We start from the raw sequence: 22794 nt of genomic DNA on the forward strand, positions 1-22794 counted from the left end.
AGTGAAAGTAAAAAGTGTGGTTTATTGTTAGACGAGCAGGTTGCCCGCAGTAACTAGTGGTGCTGTGTAGGTCATCTGAGGATATATGCTGCGTTTGATGTACACATAGAACCTGGGAGTTTATCGCACAGGGACACCGAGCAGGAGTCCAGCATCATCCAGGGGAGCTCGCCCGGCAGGTAAATGTTATTATCCCGGTTCTGATGGCGCAGTTTGGGCAAGTTTATCCAAAGTGCGCAAGCATGGGCAGGAATACGTCGGAGGGGGTTCTTCTCTGATATGTATGTATTTTTGATAAATATAAGCTCCGTTGGGATTTTAAAGTTGATTTATTGAATTATGCACAGTGATGAAAGTTTTTTTGTATGCACCAGTAGGAAATCTGCATCAAGATAAACAGCTTCCTAAAATATGCTTTCTACTATCTGATATGTTCTTTCTTTGTGTAATGTTAAATATGTGCAAAATAACTATGATGGACTGCCAGGCTTATTTTATTTATGATGAATTTTTATGAATTTACGCTCCAAACTTTTCGGCCATCCTAACAACTCCATTACGCATGTGTAAAGAGGCACTCCTCAAACAGCCCCCGTGTAAAATGGTGCATGAGTAAATGAGTTGAGAGGTTAGTTGGGAGTTAGTCAGAGCGGGGTATTGGGGGAAATTCCAGGGAACGAAAAGAAAGTGATTTTATTTCTTAGAATAGACAACAACAAACTCATGCACAGTGTAAGTGTGTGTAGGAGTGTGTGAACATGTGGCAGCAAAGCATGCTCGATCCTCAATCTCACCATAACCAAAGTTAAATATTTACACTCAGTTTAAGTAAAAGTGCAAAAGTATTATCATCAAAATATAATAATTAGTGTAACAAAAGTACTCATCATGCAATATGGCCCATTTCAAAATCATATACAATACTATATTATTTAGTTGGCTTTGATTTGTGATACATTAATGTGTAATAGTTATTAGACCACCTTTGTTTTCTTCATTGCATTTGTTCATGTTAATGCCTGGTACAACTAAAGGGACATTTGTTTGGACAAATACAATAAATTAAACTCTTATGAGCTATTTTTGTTGTTAGGAGCTGATATCTAGACATTTTTCATGATTTTCTTGATAATAACCAAAATCATAATCAAGAAAACCATGGAAAATGGCTAGATATCAGCTCTTAAATTAAACTCTTATGGGCTATTTTTGTTTTTTATATTTGTCTAAACAAGTGTATCTTTAGTTGTAGCAGGCATTAAAATGCACAGGAAATTGAAGAAAATAGTGGTCTAATATTTTTTTTCTATGACTGTATATCACTTCAGTGTTGGAGCTGGTAAAGGTGGGATTTTAATTACTTTATATCTTATTTATATACAGTCTATGCTTAAATACTGCTGCCAAATCACGGCATGGATTTTTTATGGTGTTCCTCAAGATTTTGGTGTCTTTATGTGGTACTTTTGAGGGATTCCTTTTTTATTATTATTATTATTATTATTATTATTAATTCTCAAGTGGTCAAAATGAATTACAAAATATATAACAAATTACAAAAAATAAATAAATGGCATCAATCCAAAAATCTTAGGTCTAAATCTTGTGGTCTTGGGGACTCCCTGGGCCCGGGGGGCTGGGCGGCTCTGCACCATGTGTGGAGTCCGCCTCGGTCTCCCCGGGTCCTGGTGGTCTCTGTGATGGCGTCCTCTATGGCTGTGGGCTCTGCCACCTCTCAGTGTGGATGCTCCCACAGGTTGCTTTTTCCTCATCTGGATCCTCGGTGCCTTGCCATGTCTCTACACTGTCAATCAATATGTGCTGTGTGTGAGTCTGAGTGTGTTTGTGTGCGTGCATGACTAAATGCGTGTGTGCATGTTTGTGTATGTATACTTACAGATGTGTATGTGGGGGAGGGAGGGGTGGGTTTTGTCATTTTTATTGTTTGTTTTTTCTTATTTTTTGTAAAGCACTTTGTGTTGCATTTTTATGTATGAAAAGCGCTATATAAATAAAGTTTGATTTGATTTGATTTTGATAAAACATAACTGAGCATGGGAGGGACCTTTATATATTTCCACCATAATGTTCCAAGTACTACACAGTGGAGTAGTGGTTAGCACTCCTGCCTCACAGGGTTGCCGGTTCGACTCCCGCCTGCAGCTCTTCTGTGTGGAGTTTGCATGTTCTCCCCGTGTCAGTGTGGTTTCTCATCGGGTACTCCAGCTTCCTCCCACAGTCCAAAGACACACAGCTTAGTTTTAATTGCCCATAGGAGTGAATGAGAGCATGATAGTCTGTCTCTATGTGTTAGCCTTGTGATAGTCTGACGACGGTTCTGAGCTACATCTCAAATTAATCTTCATATCCTCTTTACCTTCAGATCATTTACACTCCTCCTATGTGGCATTTATTGTTTACCTGCTATCTCCCCCTAAAAACTGCCCACACTGCCCACAACCCCCAATTCTCTATAAAAGGGGGTTGAATAGTAAGAGGTTAAATAAAATATCTGAATACTTCTTCCACGTTTACATACGTGGTTTTATTGTTGAATTGTTGTGGCACAGCATACAATATGGTGCAGTAATAAAGTTGACAAGTTCCTCATAGCCATGGCCTTTTGTATTGCATGTAAGTGGGTGACAAGCAACTGCTATTTAAAAAAAAGAAACTGTTATTTTGTCTTTATCTTTATCATACAGTGTGCAGCAAGTGCAGTCGACATATTTGGTGCAATAGGAAACCGGTTTGATTGATTGTTGAACACATTCAAGTTTTATTGGTTCATCCGCAGAGCTGAAAGTCCAAAGTTGATAGAGAAGGTACATTTTCTGTCAGTCAGGTTACTGATGAGTTTTGTTTAGTAAGGGTGTGTGTGTGTGTGTGTGTGTGTGTGTGTGTGTGTGTGTGTGTGTTTAGCCCACATTTGGTTCATGCAACCACAAGCTGCTGCTGCATTTCACCCTGAGGACATCAAACAGCATACCTGTCCTCTGTGACTCTCTGGTTTGGCCCAGAAACCTTTTTGCCAATTTAAATTTGATCTCCAGTGAAGAGTGGTACTAGTTTGATGGCCTCTCCTTAATTACCAACAAGTTTTGTTTTTTTTATAATGGACGTAACTACTGAAAGTGAAGTAGTTATGCTGGTGATGTAAAACTTGACATAGACTATCTCCTATGTTTGGAATACATTATGCAACTGTTAAACAACAATACTAATTTTTATTTTCACTTGGGACATGGACACCAGTCTCCTGGGTCAAAGTCCTGTTTGTTTGACTCATCACCAAACCTCTCACACACCCTAAGCAGACTTTTTTGTTTTTTATATTCAGTTTCCTCACATCCACCTTTATTTTTACACTTTGCAATGTCACTTCCACCTTGGCGTCCATCATAACTACTACAGCTAACTAAAACGTAATATGGGTCGTGATAAGCTGCTGTAATGACACACATGGGTCATATTTTGAGAAAAGGACAGCCTCAAATAAAATGACCCTAAAATCGGAGTGAAAGGTTGCTGGTAGAATCACTGTGCTAGTCCCATAGTGCTTGTTTGACCCCTCAAACACCACCTGACATGGACCAGATCAGAACACGAGTTTTCTGAGTCGACTTTTCTTCACGATCCCTTCGCTCCATGAACACTTGAACAGTCTATCAGACACCCTTTGTGGTCTTAGATTCAGCAGTGACCTACAACCCAGCTGGATTGGCAAAACCAGAAAATGTTGTGTTCTATTGTTCTGTTATGTTCGAGTCATTAACACAAGCATATAAATGGCTCATTGCTGCCAGCAGTGATTTCGTCCCCTCCCTAAGTTCCAAAGCTCATTCTACACAGTTTGAGTTTCATGATATAAAAATATGGGCGTGAGACAAGGTTATAATAGTGATATAACGAAAACTAGAATTGAAGAAACATTTTCGTTAACTGAAATAAAAGTATTTTTAAAAGCAATAACTAACTGAAACTGTATTTTGTGGTTACAAAACTAACTAGAACTTTTAGAGTGAAAATGGCCTTCGTTTTAATCTCTGTCAACTTTTTTGATAAGTAAACCTTTTTGGCTGATATGGTTTTATGAGTTAATAAAGTTATTGGGGCTGAGATGGATAAGACAAGGGAAATAAAGGCAACATGTATTGTGACATTTTTGAATCACACACCCAACAAATACCCCATTACAAAAAAACTAAAACTAACACTAAAACTAATAAAAATGAAACCAAAACTAAGCATTTTCAAAAAAACAAAAAAAAAAAACAAATTAAAACAAACAAACTCATCTTAAAACTAACTAAAACTAACTGAAATTGAAAACAAAAATTGAAAACGAAATTAAAACTAAAACTAATGAAAAATCCAAAACTATTGTGTTGAGGAGTCTCTGAATGAAACCGAGTCACAACACAGTAGACAACTCCAACACACCTTCACATAGAAAGGTGCTTACCACTGATGCTACACCTATCTTATTGTTATGATGACTATAGCTTTGTGTTAGCTTGGCCTTATTGGAGGACAGAAAGAAGGGTGGGAAATACATCTTTGTGATGTCAAGCAGACTCCCATGTGGCGTGTAAGGGCGAGTCTTTTCAAAAATCGAACAAAAAAATGACCACCTACACTCAACACCCACTATCGTTCCACACTGTATTATGTAATGTGAACAAGTCCTAAATGTCAAACAGCTGATGGTATCATAACAGAAACACGCTGTTAGAGGAAATGAGAGAGAAGGAGCTGGTAGGTGTCTTAAAGAAACAGCTGGCCCTCAAATAAAAAAACATATTTTCTCTGTGGTATGCCGTGTGGTGGAGATATCAGCTGTAAAGATGTCTGCCTTCCCTCCAATATGATGGACGCATGTTTTTTTTGTAAACTATAATCTCTAAACACAACACTTCCTTTGCCACTTTGTTGTTATTTGGTGTTAACTTTATAAATGAATGATACTGGGTATATTCAATACTTGATACAAATGAAACCTGTTTTTTAAATCAATTACAGCCATACAAGCATTTGTTAAATTGCCTACATGTTTAACTGTGTTGTGATTGGCAGTTACTCTCCGAGTCTACATGTGTCTGATAGTGAAGTAATGACCTCAGAGCTGCTCCGGAAAAATAGGCCTGCTCTTTTCTCTCAGTCATGTCACACATGCTGACTACATACAAATTGCGCTTTGCATTAAAATCCAACCTGCAACAAATAACATGTGCAGAAAATATGATAAAGAAAATGTACTTTTTATCATAAAGTGATAAAAAGTACCTGGCACAACACAGACACTGAAGGAACACCACATCCACCGAGCAAACAAAAACCACACACACACACACACACACACACACACACACCTAAAAGCCTGTAAACATAGATTTGTTTCATTTTGCTATTGAGTATAAGTGACTGTGTATCTAGTACAAATCTCTTTCTAAGTTCTAGGAATAAATATCACTTTAACCATATTATGAACAGGTTATGTGTCATATGTGGTTAACAGTCACCTGGATAAACAGAAAAATACCCCCAGCTCTAATTCATGTAAATTGTGATCTTTGAACATGCATTGCTAATACTCAATATGACTCTCTTTTATTTTTTTCAACTTATTCATATCACCTCAGCTTGTTTGTTATAGCTGCCAGGCATATGTTTATCCTTCTCTTTGTCCTTTATGTCTTTGTGATAAGACAGAATGTCAAAGCTTGTTAGACTATTTTGATTTTGTACTTATAGAGCGCATAGATGCAGAAAATCCTGCATTAATGGAAGCACATTTTTAAATTTTGTAGCTTTTTCATTTCTTGCACTGCACTGGCAGCACATACAGGTGAGCAAATGGTTTGTAATTCAAAGCATTACATTCCAAGCACAAGTGTTTACTCCTCACCCATCATGTGCTGTAAGAGAACAATGATACAGTATTATGTTAACAATGAGAATGAGGAAATTCTAAAACGTGTCGTGAGAAAATGTGCAATGCTTGACAACTAAAGAAGCTTGTGGCTGCGGTGACGCTCACCTTCTGTGCCAAATTCTCTTATCTCCTCTTATAAATGATGTTTGTTCTTAACTTCATTTTATATGTGTGTTTTATCAGGTGCCAAGATGCAGGAAGGAGATCAGGACCCGTTTAACTTGGGAGAACTACCAGGTTGGTATTGTTGGTTTGAATTACCTTTCTTGACTGGATCTACACACTCATTAACCCATTGATCCACAGTATAAAGCAAACCGTGTTAAATTCAGAAACCTACTGAATCAATATGCAAAAGAAACTGACAAAGCTTTAAAGTAAATATACTAGGCTGAACGTAACTTATTGCACCAGAATTACCACCAAGCTACTGTTGCATTAATTAAAGCAGTAAAGATGTTAATTAATAAAATAAAATAAAAATAAAATTGCATGTTCAACATAACCAGGTCAAGAAAAGGCATAGATGCACTGAGAACTTGGTGAAGGATCTGGGCTGGTTAAAGGGGATGATAACATTGGTTGTTTTTCAAAAAAAAAAAACCTCTGTAACCACATAAATTTGTCTCATAATATTTATTATTTGTGTTGCAGATGATATATCTGAATACTTCAATGAAGATTATCTGGGGAAGTTTGTGGGTAAGTTGCAGCCAAACGTCCACACACGTAATACATTTACAGTGTGTAATATGTAATCAAATGCTTTATAATGGTTCATAATGGTTTACACATAACACACATTCAAGTATGAACACATTCTTGTCTTCTACCGTCCTTACCAAGACCCCGATGTTCTCTTTGGGGATCCATGGCTGAGCTGTATGGAAGAAGTCAGCACCAGCACCTGCAGTAAGGAGCTCTTCTTTCTTCTTCTTTTTTTTCATTTTGCAGCTGCTGACATATAAGGGGAAATAAAGAGAAAGATTAAAGAAGAAAAACCATTTCTAAAACATCCCAACAAACATGCCCAGACACAATTGGCACAGGATGCACTGGACATTTTTTGCATTTATATCACCCTCAGTAAATGTGGGGGAAAAGAGAAGGATTATAATTCAACACTTTCCTTCACATTGGGCTTTATATCGTCAGTAGAAAAGGAAAAATTATACTTGATATGAAAAGTTGGAAACATTTTAAAATTGAAGCCTGTAGTATTGCCAATGCCAGAAATGCATCAATGTCTGTGTATGTTTTTTAACGTATTACAATTAGGTTTCCCATAAAATTCTGCATAGGGAAGAGTTCGGGATGAATGGGGATGAGAGTTTCAGCCAGAAGACCACTGTTTGTGTAAAACTCAGTCATCATTGACTCCTCAGACACGCCATTAGCACCCTAAGTGGTTCTGGTTTCCATTCCTGATGCAACATAAGCCATAGCATATCACATATCATAGCCCAAACCATCATCCTTTACTAACCAAGTAACAAAACTACCTTAAGTTTACCTTGAAATGTAATGGAGACATCATCATTATACCGTAAGATGGGAAAAACCTACCACAAAGGTTAAGAAACTAAAGAAATTGTTTTTATTGCTATTGTTTCACCCTGTCTACCATTTCCTGTAAAGATGTTAGCAGACATATGCATCACCGCTGTGATTTTCAGTTCATTGAAGTTCATGAGAATAACAACCATTTCTGGTTACTGTGCCTGTTAGCTGCTTCACTGACTCTTTTACTTCCTCTTTCACACTTTTCAGGTGCTCTGCCCACGGCAACAGAGCTGCCCAGCCTAGACAGCCACCAGCAGGGACAGGAGGACAAAACAACAACGAGGAACAAGAGAAAAAGATCCAGAGGTAGATAACCAGACAATAACAGAAATGTCTAGCTGCACCTCAACATCTGCTCAGTTGTGTGGAAACCGTCTTAAATCACCCCTTTGTCATATAAAACATTATTTTGGGGTTAGAGCTACAATATTCTTCTGTCAATTTGACTTTACATGTTGTATTTCTTCACTCCAGCTCCACGGTCTCAACGGTGCACTGATGAGAACACACCAACAAGGCCGAAAAGGAGAAGAGCTGCAGGTGACCTATCCAGACTCTGTTTGGTTTTTGTCTGTTAATTATTTGTGACGTAGCTGTGGGATACTGTGAAATATATAACCTGCACAGCGTCATGTCAGCTACCAGCCCATCTCGTGGCTAATGTTTGATCCTTACAAACCGTGCTGCTGCTTTTTAGAAGTCTATGTGATTTTATCGTGACACAGAAAGCACTGAAACCAAAAGCACAGATCAGAGTGTCCAAAAAAAGTGTATTTAAAGTAGCAAACAACTCATGCTACCTATACACCAGAAGACTTTGAAAAGATTTGGAAAGACTCCTAGAAGACTATCAGCTCACACCTGCTCATATCTAAAGATAAAGAAGTTTAGAGTTTTTAGTCCCAGCCTAGTCTCACACTGAGATTCTACAAAGACTGTGAATCTTTCAGGGTCACTTTTTACAAGACTACAACTAGATTATTTTAGCATTTTTTACCTACTATGCTATTTTTTCTTCTTCGTGGTTAGTAAAAACTTACAAAATGGAGGAGAAGCAGCTTTTGGCTCCAGCTGCTCTAGTGTGTGACTCAGTGGTTTGTGTTGAAAAAGAAAACAACAAAAATAAGATAAGACGCCACAAAATGCCCCTCACAAAGCTGAAAAGGTTTTCTGTTCATCTGACATGAAAAGTTGACTATTTTACAGTAAAAATAGATATAAGGAAGAATAAAGGAAAGGAAACTTTAGAAAAGAATTCATGACATACATTTATGTCCTATTTAATGATAATTTGTTTAATTGAATAATTATATTGTCAGCTCTATCAACTTTCATTTAGTTAATCACACATTAATCAATCAATTAATCAGTTAATTACGTATTTATGCATACATTTATTTATACATTTTAACTGGGTCTCCTTACTGTTCTCTTTACTAAGAAACAGCGCCCCCAAAATCCCGCTTGTGGCCATAAATATATTACATCACCATATTTTTATGCAGGACTGAGCTTACTAGCATTATTGTGATGTTCCTTTTTCCTGTTGAAGTGGTTTTACTGGCCGGTCTGGAACCAGGGATCTTTCATCTGCTCATCTATTGGTTGTTGATTGTGTTCCATCACTGAGACTTGAGATCATATCAAACACATTTGATATGATCCAAACCCAAGACTAGGAAAAGACTGATATGAAACAGAGCAGATTACTACCTTAAACTCAACGATGACAGAGCTATATGTTGTAAAATGGACAAAATGGCATCTCTATGTGACAAAGTAGTGTTTACCCCCCTTAAAAAGTTAAAATAAAGTTAAAAAAAAACAAAAAAAAACAATGGAGATGACAGGAGCGCTGTGACTCCAGTAAAACTCAAAGTAAAGACTAAAGACTAAAGTTTTTAGTCTGGAACTGTGGAAATCGTTTGGTGTAAGGCCAGCATTAGGGGGCAAAAAGAAGCTAAAGAGATGCCAAAAAACTGGCAAAACAAGAACAGGGCATGTGGCATGACAATCTGACAGGGTGAATGAGAATGGGTAGTATTTTATTGGGAGGCTGATGAGGATAATGAGGGCCAGGTGTGGAAGTGGGCGGGGAAGCACAGGTGAGGGGAATGAAGTGATTGCAGGGCAGATGAGGGTGGTTAGGTCTGCAATGAAAGCAGAGTTAGTGACAGGCAGATGAAAAAGTGATAAACAAAAACAAAAAAAGTCCCTAAGCAGGTGATCCCGTGACAGATTTGTTGGTTGGTTTTATTCATAGAACTAGGAAATTGAGAAATGAGAAAAGAATCTCAACTTAAGTTTCATTATCATGCAACAATGAAAGGATGAAACCACATCATACAAAAATAAATGGAATTCAATTACTGCATTGAACAGCAGGAAACATGTTTCAAATTAATCTTAACTTTATAGTCAATGTGCATTAACATGACCAGTAGAAATATTAACATAACACCAACATGATTTGTGATTAAGAAGCTAAACTTGCTAACTCAATAGTGCTGTAATAGTAATAGTGTTGTAACAACCATGTTGTAATGTTGCTTTTTAATTTCTTGCAGCTCGACCAAAAACAAAAGAGGCCCAGCCTGAACCTGTCACTCAAGGTAAGTTTGTAGTGGGCCTGTTGCTAATGGGTGCTCATCTTAAAGTAACAGTTAGACATTGTATGTTTTTCATGTATGTTTTAACCCTCTTTTACAATAATTATTACCCTAAATGTGATACAAATGTTTTAATGTGTTTTTGTTCCTAAAAATGGACTAAAATACTAATATTTTAAAGGGGGAGGCAGTCAAGGAAATTTCATGAAATCTAAATTGTAATAATATTCATCCACTATGATTCCTTTCATTTAGTGGTTGTCAAAATGTTTTTTAATCAGGCCTTTTGACACTGCTTTTCAAATAGAAATGTTAAGCAACATATAACTTGGGTGGGATATCATAATTCCGTCTGATTTCCAGTGGTGGAATTTTATAATTCAGATAATATGATACAGTTACATAATGTATAAAATCACAAAATCTAAATAAAAATATCAAAAGATATGTGAGCCACAGTGTCACATGTCCAAGGGAAAATGAAGTGCATGTATGTGATAAATTATTTTGCCTCAAAGGAGAAATTCTTCAGTAAGGTTTGTTTGAAACAGGCTGCAACAACATCTGAGCACTGAGCATTAGAGTTGACTATACGAATAAAATGCCATTTTACACGAATGAAAACCATGTGAGGCATGAGTAACAACTTTAGACTCGTGTGTGAAAGAGCTCTGTTATGCTTGACTCGGTTCCTTCAAGACATGGAAAGCAGTTTAAGAAACGGGAAGTTTAATTCTGAAGTCAAGATAAGGGGCCACAATGCAGAAGCAAAACAAGAACCCTTACCTTACAAGACTTCCGATCTGATCTGATGTGACCCGACAGAGTTTTTATGTTTTATATCTTTGCAATAAATTATTTTTTATCAATCAGTATTCCAGGTTTTCCTCAATTAATTTGTTTTTTGATCATCATACATCCTAATTTTTATGTTTTCTTTTATTAATTTTTTAATAAAATCCCTTTTTGTGTCAATACTCTTCTAATGCACAACATGGGTGAAAAGTGACCCATATCCTTTTTTTAGCTAAGTAGCTTGCTAAGCTAACTACTTAGCTTGCTTCTTGGCTAAGTATTAAGCTAAGTAGCTTGCTAAGCTAACTACTTAGCTTATTTCTTGGCTAAGTATTAAGCTAAGTAGCTTGTTAAGCTAACTACTTAGCTAACTTCTTGGCTAAGTAGTTAGCTTAGCAATAATAACACAAAAACCGTTTTTCTTCATAAAGTATGAGAGGCAAAATGGAAATAATGATCTGTTGTTATCAAAAACAAGACATTTAAAGAATACTTGGAATATTCAATCATAAAATAAGTTGATATCAAAAGATAGAGCACAGAAACACACAGCAGCATTAAATAACATGGGGATTGAATGAGGGTCATTTTGGACCCATGTTGTGCATCAAAGGGTTAAATGAAACATTTTACTCTAAATCCCAAATAAATCCAAGCTGAACTATCAGCTTGTTTTTCTTGTCCAACCTCCCTTTTTTGATAAGCTCAAGGTTAACAAAATCTGCTGGCAGAGAAAGATAACAATGTGGTCTTTGCTTCTGTTGTAGGCGCTGACGCAGTGACAGAGCAGAGCTCGGCAGAGGAAGAGGCAGCAGCCCTTCCCTCCACTCCACCAAGAATCCTTCATCTCCATCCCTCCTCTTTTCAGTTCATCACCATCCCAGACATGCAGACTCTGAGGCTCTCTCCTCCAGTCATTAGACTTCCACTCCCCAATACACCGACTACACCTACTTACATATTTGGTGAGTAAAGTATTCACATTAATGTATACAATGTTGACTGTGTAGAGGAAATGGAGATTTAGCGAATAATTAGTTAAAATTGCCTTGAAACGAGCATGCGGAGTCTCCCAGGGCTCCGTCATTGGTCCCCTTTTGTTTAAAGCTCCAACTTCTTCTTAGTGCAAGACAATGAAAATGATGAAAATGTAATAAAAAAGATTTTAAAGCTATAATAAGAGTAAAAGTTAACAGAGTGAAATAAAAAAAGGAAAGCATTAGAAATGATAACAATAACATTTTAAATATATAAAAAATAAAAAGCTAGACTAAAAACTGGATTAAATATATATAAAAAACAAAGACAAAAAAAAAATCAAGAAGGATAAAAATATACAATGACAGATTCTAAAACTACAACATCAATGCAATAAAATAAGTAAATTAAATATAAAATATCTTTTCCAGGTTGTCAATGATTTTATTTTTGAATATACAAAACAAATATTTATATTTTTTCTGTCGATTTAATATTTGTTTTATTGTGTTAAATTTAAATTACTCTCATTTAACATCATCTGTACACTATGTAAAGCTTCTTGCAGGTATATTAACTTGCCACATTTTGCCATCCTCATTCATGTATGTTAATTACACATATACTGCATCAACTTTACATACTCTAACCTCTATTTCTCATGTAGTTCCTGCTTCCTCACCACCCTTCAAACCCCAAGTGGCACCGCTCTCCCCAAGTGAGTAAAAACCTCTTTAATCTGGGATGTGCATGTATACATGTGTGTCTTCTGGTCTCTACTTCATGTACAGTCTGCAGCGATCTTAATTTTTTGCATTTATATCACCCTCAGTAAACGTGGGGGAAAAACAGTTTGTGGAAAAGAGAAGGATTATAATTCAACACTTTCCTTCACATTCGCTTTATAACGTCAGTAGAAAAGGAAAAATTATACTTGATATGAAAAATTGGGAACATTTTAAAATTGTAGCCTGTAGTATTGCCAATCCCAGAAATGCATCAATTTAAGTGTGTGTGTGTGTGTGTGTGTGTGTGTGTTAATTTATTCCTAGAACTTAGAAAGAGCTTTGTACTAGATACACAGTCACTTATACTCAATTGCAAAATGAAAGAAAAAATGTGTTTATAGGCTTATAGGTGTGTGTGTGTGTGTGTGTGTGTGTGTGTATGTGTGTGTGTGTGTGTGTGTGTGTGTGTGTGTGTGTGTGTGTGTGTGTGTGTGTGTGTGTGCGTGCGTGCGGTTTTTGTTTGCTCGGTGGATGTGGTGTTCCTTCGGTGTCTGTGTGTGCCAGGTACTTTTTATTACTTTATTATAGTTTCATTTTCATTTAGTCAGCATGTCTGACATGAATGACAGAAAAGAGCAGGCCTATTTTTCCAGAGCAGCTCTGAGGCCATTACTTCACACAGTGTGTGTGTGTGTGTGTGTGTGTGTGTGTTTATGTTTTTAACGTACTATAACTAGGTTTCCCAAAAAATTCTGCACAGGGAATGTTTCGGGATGAATGGACCACTGTTTGTGTAAAACTCAGTCATCATTGACTCCTCAGACACACCACTAGCACCCTAAGTGGTTCTGGTGTCCATTCCTGATGCAACATATATAACCTACTCAACTTACATAACAATAAACCTATTTTAACCCAAACCATCATCCTTTACTAACCAAGTAACAAAACTACCTTAAGTTTAGCTTGAAATGTAATGGAGACTTCTCTATCATTATACCGTAAAATGGGAAAAAACTTCCACAAAGGTTAAGAAACTAAAGAAATTGTTTTTATTGCTATTTTTCGCCCTGTCTACCATTTCCTGTAAAGATGTTAGCAGACATATGCATCACCGCTGTGATTTTCAGTTCATTGAAGTTCATGAGAATAACAACCATTTCTGGTTACTGTGCCTGTCTGCAGTGATCTAAATTGTTCTTCTCTTGTGTTTGTAGCGAATGGTGCAGTAGCGCCAGTCCAAATGAGTTCATCCCCACCAGGATCTCTGTCAGACACTGCTAGCAAAGCCATGTCTCCCACTTGTTCCTCACCCCTCTCCCCCAGCAGTGGTGAGTACCAGTATCTGTCTAATTTCTTTCGTCTTGTGTGTAAATCCTGTTGCAGCCATGTCACGAATATCTTGGCGTGTTGCATTTCAGAGATGTCCACGTGTAAGGAGTCCCCTCTTCCTCAGTCTCCCACTGTCGTCGATATGACACGTACGTTACCACATGCTTTAGTTACTCTTTTCTGTTTTGATACAAAATGTCACTACAAGTCATGTTTTGTGGAGAAGTTTGAATTCAGGTTTGTTTGTCTTTTCAGAAGTCGTAAAGGAGTACATTCAGGAAGCCAAAGCACACATGAGTCAAAGCTGCCAGGATATGGAGTCAGGCCTCAGCCTCACCTCTCATTACGTGGATGTACATGTGAGCCAGAGGGAGATTCGCTCTGGAAAAAACACAAACAAAGCGCTGGACAAGGAGCTGATCATCATGGGAGATACAGATCGTCAAAAAAGCTTGTTGGAGCGGAATCAGGTAAACAATCCACTTTAATTGGATATAAAAACAATCATCTGTTTCTGCAGATTATTGAGGCTACTTTGTGGTAATTTTCCATCTTTTTATGGTCATATTATGTCTCTTTGGTCTTTATGCGTCTCTTCTTGGTCATTTTGTGTCTCTTTGTAGTTATCTTACGTCTTTTCGTGGTCAACTTGTCTCTCTTTGTGGTCATTTTGTGTCTCTTTATGGTCATTTTGTGTCTTTTTGTGGTAAACTTGTCTCTCTTTGTGGTCATTTTGTCTTTTTGTGGTCAACTTGTGTGTTTAGGCTACATCATTTATCATTAAAACATAATTTAAAATAAATACACCTTGCGACCGTGAAATTCTTTAACCAGAATACTAGCCGAGGATATTAAATGTTGTTGTCTTCTGCTATTAAATGTTTACTGTTATCCGGCTCGGACACCGGAGCGTCAGCGTCTCCTTCACCGCCGGTTCTGATCCAATAGAAACATTTCCAATCAGCGCTGTCACACACTCCTCTGACTGGGACATCATTATTAGTAAATGTAAAGAGGTGAATAATATATATCCATCATCACAATAATAACAATATTTGGATATTATATAGATTATTAGGCTTTATATATCACGATGTATAAATGAAATATTCCAACCTCACAAGGAGTTGAATGGTCCACTGCTGCTCTGCTGACAGTGTTTCACTTTCTGTCTCTGAGAAATTCCTCTTCTTTTGGATTAAAACTTACTTTAAAACATTGTTTACCTCCTTCAACCAAAAAGCTGTGAAAACTTTTAAGTCGGTGCTCCAAATGTAAAATATTCACCAAACTTGTTTGAGTTTATAACTAGTACTTTTATTTCATGAACCTCCGTCGCTGCATATTTCTGTAAAATGTCTATTTCGCTCCTGTTGTTATTTGTAACGGTGCACTTTGCTAATAAAGCTGACTTTAGGTGGGAAAAATCCTCTTTTTGGCCGTATTGCGCGCTTTGGTGTCGTAAACTGTGAAGGCGAGCCATCTGAATCAGGTATATATTAGGGCGTGGTATTTAAATGACACTTGTTTCTAGGCGCCAAATTTATCAACAGCCGATCATTCTCACGCTGTGATTGGTGAGATATGATCGTTTGATAAATCCCACGTGAACCCTGTCATAAGACGAAATATACGCTCAGATCTGCGCTCATTTCTATGCTCGTTTGATAAATGAGGACCTTTATGTTTGTCTTTTTCCACTCAGATCTTTGGAGGCTCAAATGGCATCAAACCCAAACACTACTTGCTGCTGCTCGGCAATGCTGGCATGGGAAAAACCACCCTGATCAGGAAACTGTGCCTTGACTGGTCCAGAGACTGCATTCCACAGTTTGACTTTGTCTTCTTGTTAGACGGCAAAGCCCTCTCCTTAGCAGAGCCGAACTACAGCCTTCAGACCCTGCTGTTAAACCTCTCCTCCCTTGCCCCTTCCTGCATTGACCCTGAAGCAGTGTACGCTCAAATCCTTGCAGCCCCTAAGCGCGTGCTTGTCATTTTTGATGGATTTGGCGAGTTGCGGGACTATGAAATTCTTCTCCAGCCTCAAGAAAAAGACTTGATAACATCATTGCAGAAATACAGCAAAGCACAGAACTACACAGTCAGACAGTTATACTCCGCCGTCCTTCAGAGGCTCCTCCTTCCAGGCTGCACTCTTCTGCTCTCCACTCGACCCAGAGGCACTGCCAGCCAGCTGCTGCGGAGGACAGACAGCCTTTTGGAAGTGTGTGGCTTCACCCCCACAGACGTAGAGACATATTTGTCCCAGTACTTTGCTGATCCTGACCTCAGAGCATCAGCTTTAGACTGCCTGAAAAACTGCAGCTATCTGCATCTCCTCTGCTGGAACCCTGGGCTGTGTCGGTTAGTCTGCTTGGTTTTAGAACAGTGCAAAAGTTTGGAGGCCCTACCGAGAACATTAACCGGGCTTTGCCATCAAGTGCTTCGTCTGAAAATAGAGAAGGACCGTAAGAACACACAATCACAGGCTGAAACTCAGTCAGAAATATCTGTGCAACCAGAGGAAGAAACCCAGACACAAACTTCAAGTCGTTCCCAAGTGAAAGGACGCCGTAAAAACACTCGCACTCGCTGCCAAAGAGCAAGAAGGTCCAGAAAACAGGACCGAGAGGAAGATGACGGTGATGAAGAGGGGGTATATTCAACACAGGAGAGAGAGATTCTGTCCCAGCTGGGTTCTTTGGCTTGGGATGGGGTCAAAACAAACTCATCTATGCTTCCCACGGGACGCACCATATCTGCCAAAGTCAAAGCGTTCGGCCACAGGACGGGACTTTTCTTCTCTTACCACCAGAGGTCAAAGCAGGTTGCCTTAAGTTGTGGGAGAGAGGGAGGAGGAAGTGAAGAAATGGAAATGAGGGAGAATGGAGAAACGAGGGGGAACACTGAAAACAATGATGCCCAGATCCTGTTGTGGGCGAACCCATTCCTTCAGAGTTATCTGGCAGGGGTCCATTTGTCACTGTCAAGGTAAAAGTGTCTTGATTTATCAGATTCTTCTACAATATTTCTGTAACAATTATATGGATAAAAAGATTAAAAGGGAAGTGGATGATAAATAAAGAGAATTAGAGACTGTGTGGACCTTCTCTGTGTTTTCCTAACTTTTTCCAACTTTTTGTTTCCCCAGGACCGTATCAGACCGTGCCTTCCTCCCAACCCTCCCGTTCCAGTCAGGACAGAAGGGACGCAGGCGTCCCCAAAGGGAGGAGCTCGACCTCACTCAAAGATTTGCAGTTGGCCTCCTGTACCACGACAGGACAGAGCTGCAGAGGCTACACTCCTACTCCGAGACAGTCTTCAGAGATATGCTGGCAGCCAAGCAGGCTCTAGTGACCAAACACCTTGAGGGTCTTTCCTTTGGCGACCTGAGCCCTGCGCAGGTGCTGGAGGCTTGTCACTATGTTTATGAGGCGAGTTCCACCAATGCTGATGGTAGCAGAGACAATGGCAGCGAAAGTTTAGTCGCTCACCTGGCGGCGAATCTTCCAGAAGTCCTGACATTTCATGGAGTTCCACTCAAGCCGTCGGATGTGTTTGCTGTGCAGAACGTTCTCGAAAGGGGCGGAACCGAAGGGAGAAGGTTCTGTTTGGATCTGGAGGATTCTGGGGTACAGATCTCTGGACTCAGAGCTCTGGTGGGGCTCAACAACATCAACACATACAGGTACTTGTTACAATTCACAGCTCAAAAAGCTGCTTGGTGTCAATAGAGTTTGTTCAACCCCTTCCCTAAGAAATCAAGTCTGAAGGGCTCCTTCAGTAGTTCTTTGACTTTTTGCTTAAATCAGGGACGCCTTAATTGCTTTGGCTGTGAAGAGGGTAGAAAATGTCAATAAAAATGTCAAATAAAAAGTCCCAAACCCACAATTGTATGCAACATGTCATGTGGTCAAAGGTCAAAGTGATGGGCCATTTTTAAAATACTATTTGGAGTCTTTTGCAGCCTGTCACACTTACCAGGTGATGTCAACTAACTCTGTGAGGGTTCAGAATTTCAGCTTTAGGTTGGACACTGGGATTGGTCCATACTCAACATTAAAAGTGTTTAGAATGTGGTGGTCAAGCTAATTAGCTTGCTACCTACAGTAGATAATGCACACTTCCAAGGCCAAGGAGCACATCATGAAATAACTAGATTTTAGCTCTTCTTTTTTGGCAATTTGTTTCCTTCATCAATGTCCAATGATATTCCATTGACACTTACCCTTGGGTGTCTTCTAGAGCGTGCATTGCTGATGTCATCAGCTTATGGGAGCAATTAGAGCAGAGTGGCGAAGAAGAACTCCTACAAGGGACCGTGTCGAAATTCAAGATCCACCCTTTGAAAGCCACACAGGTGTGTCACATAGAGCACCTGGCAAAGCTGGTCAACATACATGTGCACAAGAGGCTGTCTGACAGGTAACACACCACACACACACGCACGCACACACACACACACACACACACACACACACAGTAACCTAAAAGCCTGTAAACATAGATTTCTTTCATTTTGCAATTGAGTATCTAGTACAAAGCTCTTTCTAAGTTCTAGGAATAAATATCACTTTAACCATGTTATGAACATATTATGTGTCTAAAAGGTCACCTAGATAAACAGAAAAATACCCCCAGCTCCAACTCATTATGTAAATTGTGATCTTTGCATTGCTCAGTATGACTCTCTCTTATTTTTTTAACTCATTCATATCACCTCAGCTTGTTTTTATAGCTGCCAGGTATATGTTTATCCTTCTCTTTGTCCTTTACGTCTTTGTGATAAGACAGAATGTCCAAGCATGTTAGACTATTTTTTTACTATTAACTTATGTCACTTTTGGGAACATTACATTGACTTATATTCATTTCCTGGGGATGTACACTAACCTTAACCCTAACCATTACTTGATGGTTTGACCACCGACCAAAAAAGCTTTTTATCCAATTGGGGACATGGCTTTAGTCCCCAATTGGAAAAACAACCCCCAGTTTACTAGTATTTAGTCCCCAAAGGTGGCCTAAGCCAGCCAAAATTTGCAGCATACTGTTCAAGCTTTATGTATATATATTATATATACGTGTGTCTGGCAGCTGAAGTGTGTGTTGTGTTTCCTCATAGTTCCAGCCAATCAGATTCAATCCTGGCAGAGGGAGTACCAGCTGTCAACGAGCTACACAAGCTGGAGTTAGAGTGAGTAGCTCTGACTTTTAAACTGATGATGATAATGATGATGATGATGATGATGATGACGTTGACGATGACACTATCTTGTTCTCTAGGCTTGGTCCAGAGAAAGGTCCCCTTGGTCTTCCCAAGCTGTGGGAGCTCCTGCCTGGTCTACACAACCTACAGCACTTAGAGTAATTAAACACACCTTTAGTTCTCTCGCAGTTCTCCAGTCTCTCGTTTATTTCTGTCAGTAACCCTCTCTCTTTCTTTCTCCACCTTCAGCCTAGAGAAGAGTAAGATTGGCGACAAAGGAGCAGAGAAATTGGCTGATGCTTTAGTTTCACTTGGCTCCCTGGAGATACTCAAGTGCGTATAGCATATGTCTCTCTCTTCCTGTTGTATATAGTATAATCTTTATATAGAGTGTGCCCTTTAAGTGTCTAACTTCTCCTTCTGGTTTCTAGTCTGTCACAGAATTGTATAGGAGACCAGGGGGTGACAAAACTAGCAGCCACATTGAGGGCTTTACCAAGACTACACTGCTTAAGGTATGTAATACACCACATCAAACCTACACAATATACCAACAGTGGCACATACTGTAAACCCACATCATTTCACTTCCGTTTCTCTGCCCTCTGTTCTTTTTTCAGCCTCTACAGTAACATGATTTCTGATGAAGGGGCGGAGAGTTTAGCAGCTGTCCTTCCACACGTCGCTGCGCTCACTGACCTGGAGTAAGACTATATAAAATATAAAGGACAATATATTATATCTTTGCATATGTGTCTGCTTTGACTCTACGTGTACTTCAGCAACACAGATCTTGTAGAAACACAGAGTAATACCTGTCTCTTGTTAAATTCTTGAGAAAATGTGACTGATTGGACAGACAAACGATAGCTGCACTTAAACACAAGCCATCGTGTTCTGATAGTACTAAATGTTTTTATTGATCTTTAACCCATTGAAGCCTGGAAAGCGTTTACGTCGTTTTGTAGTATTTGTATAAGCTCTCAAATACTTTTTGAATTTCATTTCTATCTGCTACAGAGGCTGAAAATCTATTATTTAGTAGGAAGCTTAGACACTTCTGTTGAATTTCCAGAAAAACTTCAGGTTTTAGGGGCTTATTTTTAAATCGCCCAGAGGTTTTACAGGAAGTTTTAGGCGTCAATGGGTTAAATTGTAATAAGAATATAACGGAAAAACAGAGGAAAAAATGCCTGTTAACTCTGCCTAAATGTATTTATTTGGTCTCATTTATAACATATTTAACATGTATGATATACAATTTAAATTCTATCAACTTTTATGTCTTTGAAATGGCAAGTTTACCTATTCTAGATTATTTAAGCTGATGCAGAAATGGCAGTACAATCCAAAAAATATTTTTTTTAAAAATTGTTAATTTATGCACCAAATCGCTCTTTTCAGGATTTCCGTGGCTTTAAAAAGCTTGTCCCCAGAGTAAATGTTTGAGAAAAAATGTTTTTACATACCAACAGCTGTAATGTTTGATTGAATTAATATGTCTTACCTTGGAGCCCAAACCTAGAAAGGAACAATTCCTAAACATCCGCGATGTAAAATGTCAATTTCATAGTAAAATGTCAAGAAAAAAAATGATTAGACCATTTTTTTCTTCAATGTATTTTTCATTTAATGCTTGGTACAACTAAAGGTACTCTTGTTTGGACAAATATAATGATAACAACAAAAATAGCTCAAAATAGTTTAATTTAAGAGCTGATATCTAGCCATTTTCCATGGTTTTCTTGATAATAACAAAAATCAATCAAAATCAAGAAAACCATGGAAAATGGCTAGATTTCAGCTCTTAAATTAAACTCTTATATTTTTTTCAAATGTACCTTTAGTTGCACCAGGCATTAAAATGAACAAGAAATTGAAGAAAACAATGATCTAATATTTTTTTCCATGACTGTATTTTGTCCCTAACTCAGTAGATACAGTATTGAAGAGACATTTAAAGTGTAAACTATTTTCTGTTTGACAGCGTGAAGTACAACAAGTTAACAGACGTGGGAGCACAGAGCCTGGGAGCCAGTCTGAGAAACTGCAGGAACATGAAGACTTTAAGGTGAGAAAACCAGTGTGTGTGATTGTCATCATGCCCCGTCCCCCTTTTCTGTAAGCAGGATCTTTGGCTGCTCCACAACCGAAACAAAGCACTGGTTAAACACTTTTATCTTATTTCCCTCTGGAGCATACTATTTTAAGTCATAACATCACTTCCTGTCTGATCCTTTTCCAGGATGTGGAACCAGTGTATCCCATACGGAGTGTTTGAGAGACTTCAGCAGCAGGACAGCCGGATCCTTTGGCAGTAGGAGGATATAAAAACCTATACCACAAGGCTATGAACTTTTTTTTTTACCATGCATACATGTTAACACTACACGATACATTTACTTAAGCATGTATGCCTACGAATCAGGAACAGGAACAAAAAGAGAAATTGCATTAAGAGAAACCAAAAACATTCAAAAACACAAAATTCTTTGCTGCTTTAGTCAACATTTGATCTTGCCAGATTCTTTTGAAAGAGTCCATTCAGTGCTACAGGGAATATTTCACCCTTCAAGAAGCACATTTGCACTATGATACTTGTCTTTATGCGGTTTTATAGATGTGTTTTCTCTGATGTAAATACCTGAGCTGTACAGTTTGATACGCATTCTTTTTGTACAACAGTATTTTTGTTTGCACTCCTTTTGTAGCTGTAAATAATGCATTGTTTGACAATCACTTTGCACTTTAATATAAAAAAATGTTCCATGTTGTCACGAGTTGCTTGAATTTATTTCCTCTTTTTTTTTTTACTAATCATTTGACGTGTTTACTGAATGCACCGGTTTATTAACAACTCGCCTTCGCTTCCTTCCCAACAGGTTTCTGTTCTCTATTTGAATGCAACATGACCTTTGCAGTGTTATGTCTGCAATCCTGCATAGTTGATCACATTACTTTATTTGCATAAAGTCATATTTTATGACGTAATGGTAAAATGAGGGTAATTACTCAACTTAACCAACAACATAAATACTTGTAATGTTCCTTCAGGTGATCTCAGATGCCTCTTGAGATTTAAATTAACCTTTAAGAGGATGCAGACTACAATTTTTAGTGTGTTTGAGTTTGAAAGACAGTCTTTTCACTCTTTATAAGCAAAAAAAGACTATTCAACCGCAGCTAAGGATAGCTTATCACACAGGCAGGCTGTTGCATTATGGGAAATGAAGGATCCAGTGTTTTTGGGGTCTTGAGCCATATTTGAGACTCAATGTAAGGATTTCTGAGGCTCTGATGCTTTCATTTGAACTATTTTTTTACAGTACAGTATTTAAGTGGACTGCTAAATTAAAATACTGCAAACCTCAAAGGCAAAATTAAACCAAAATAGGTGTGTATATGTGGGTGTTAAGTGACATTGACTTTTTTTATCACTTACACCATAGGTGTGAAAATCGAACTTCTTCTTTTGTATTTTTATATTTTATCTTGTCATTCATTTAAGAAGGAAGAATACGAGCACCAGTTTCTTTGTAGATTTAGTGCTAAATATCTTCATGTTATGCTCTTGTTTATACAAACCTTTTAAGAATGTAATTACATCACTAATTTTGATAAGTAAAAACATAATGTTTTTGCTAA

At 38.1% G+C, this 22794-nt stretch overlaps 1 protein-coding gene across 2 annotated transcripts; it reads left to right on the forward strand.

The window, feature by feature from the left end:
- Window positions 1-3: 3 nt before the first annotated feature.
- ciita (class II, major histocompatibility complex, transactivator) lies at window positions 4-21922 on the forward strand. Of its 2 annotated transcripts, XM_059347828.1 has the most exons (22): window positions 4-179; window positions 6119-6172; window positions 6590-6637; window positions 6782-6847; window positions 7706-7804; window positions 7973-8038; window positions 10066-10110; window positions 11670-11867; window positions 12548-12598; window positions 13826-13939; window positions 14030-14089; window positions 14196-14410; window positions 15646-16931; window positions 17092-17628; window positions 18186-18365; window positions 19066-19137; window positions 19227-19307; window positions 19399-19482; window positions 19581-19664; window positions 19770-19853; window positions 21137-21220; window positions 21395-21922. In XM_059347828.1, exons 2-22 carry the CDS (start codon window positions 6127-6129, stop codon window positions 21468-21470), a joined length of 3576 nt encoding a protein of 1191 aa, XP_059203811.1. In that variant the 5' UTR covers window positions 4-179; window positions 6119-6126; the 3' UTR covers window positions 21471-21922. The 2 variants fall into 2 exon arrangements, with proteins under 2 accessions (XP_059203811.1, XP_059203810.1); XM_059347827.1 differs by lacking the exon at window positions 4-179 and having other exon boundaries at window positions 6057-6172.
- Window positions 21923-22794: the final 872 nt, after the last annotated feature.

The sequence above is a fragment of the Centropristis striata genome, chromosome 13, assembly GCF_030273125.1.
Source record: "Centropristis striata isolate RG_2023a ecotype Rhode Island chromosome 13, C.striata_1.0, whole genome shotgun sequence".
Lineage (NCBI taxonomy): Eukaryota > Metazoa > Chordata > Actinopteri > Perciformes > Serranidae > Centropristis > Centropristis striata.

Coding starts and splice junctions, on each gene's coding strand:
- ciita (XM_059347827.1), top strand. CDS start 6,103: ATGTGTGTTTTATCAGGTGCCAAGATGCAGGAAGGAGATCAGGACCCG. Junction 10,111..11,669: donor GCCTGAACCTGTCACTCAAG/GTAAGTTTGTAG, acceptor CTTCTGTTGTAG/GCGCTGACGCAGTGACAGAG. Junction 14,411..15,645: donor GCTTGTTGGAGCGGAATCAG/GTAAACAATCCA, acceptor TTTTCCACTCAG/ATCTTTGGAGGCTCAAATGG.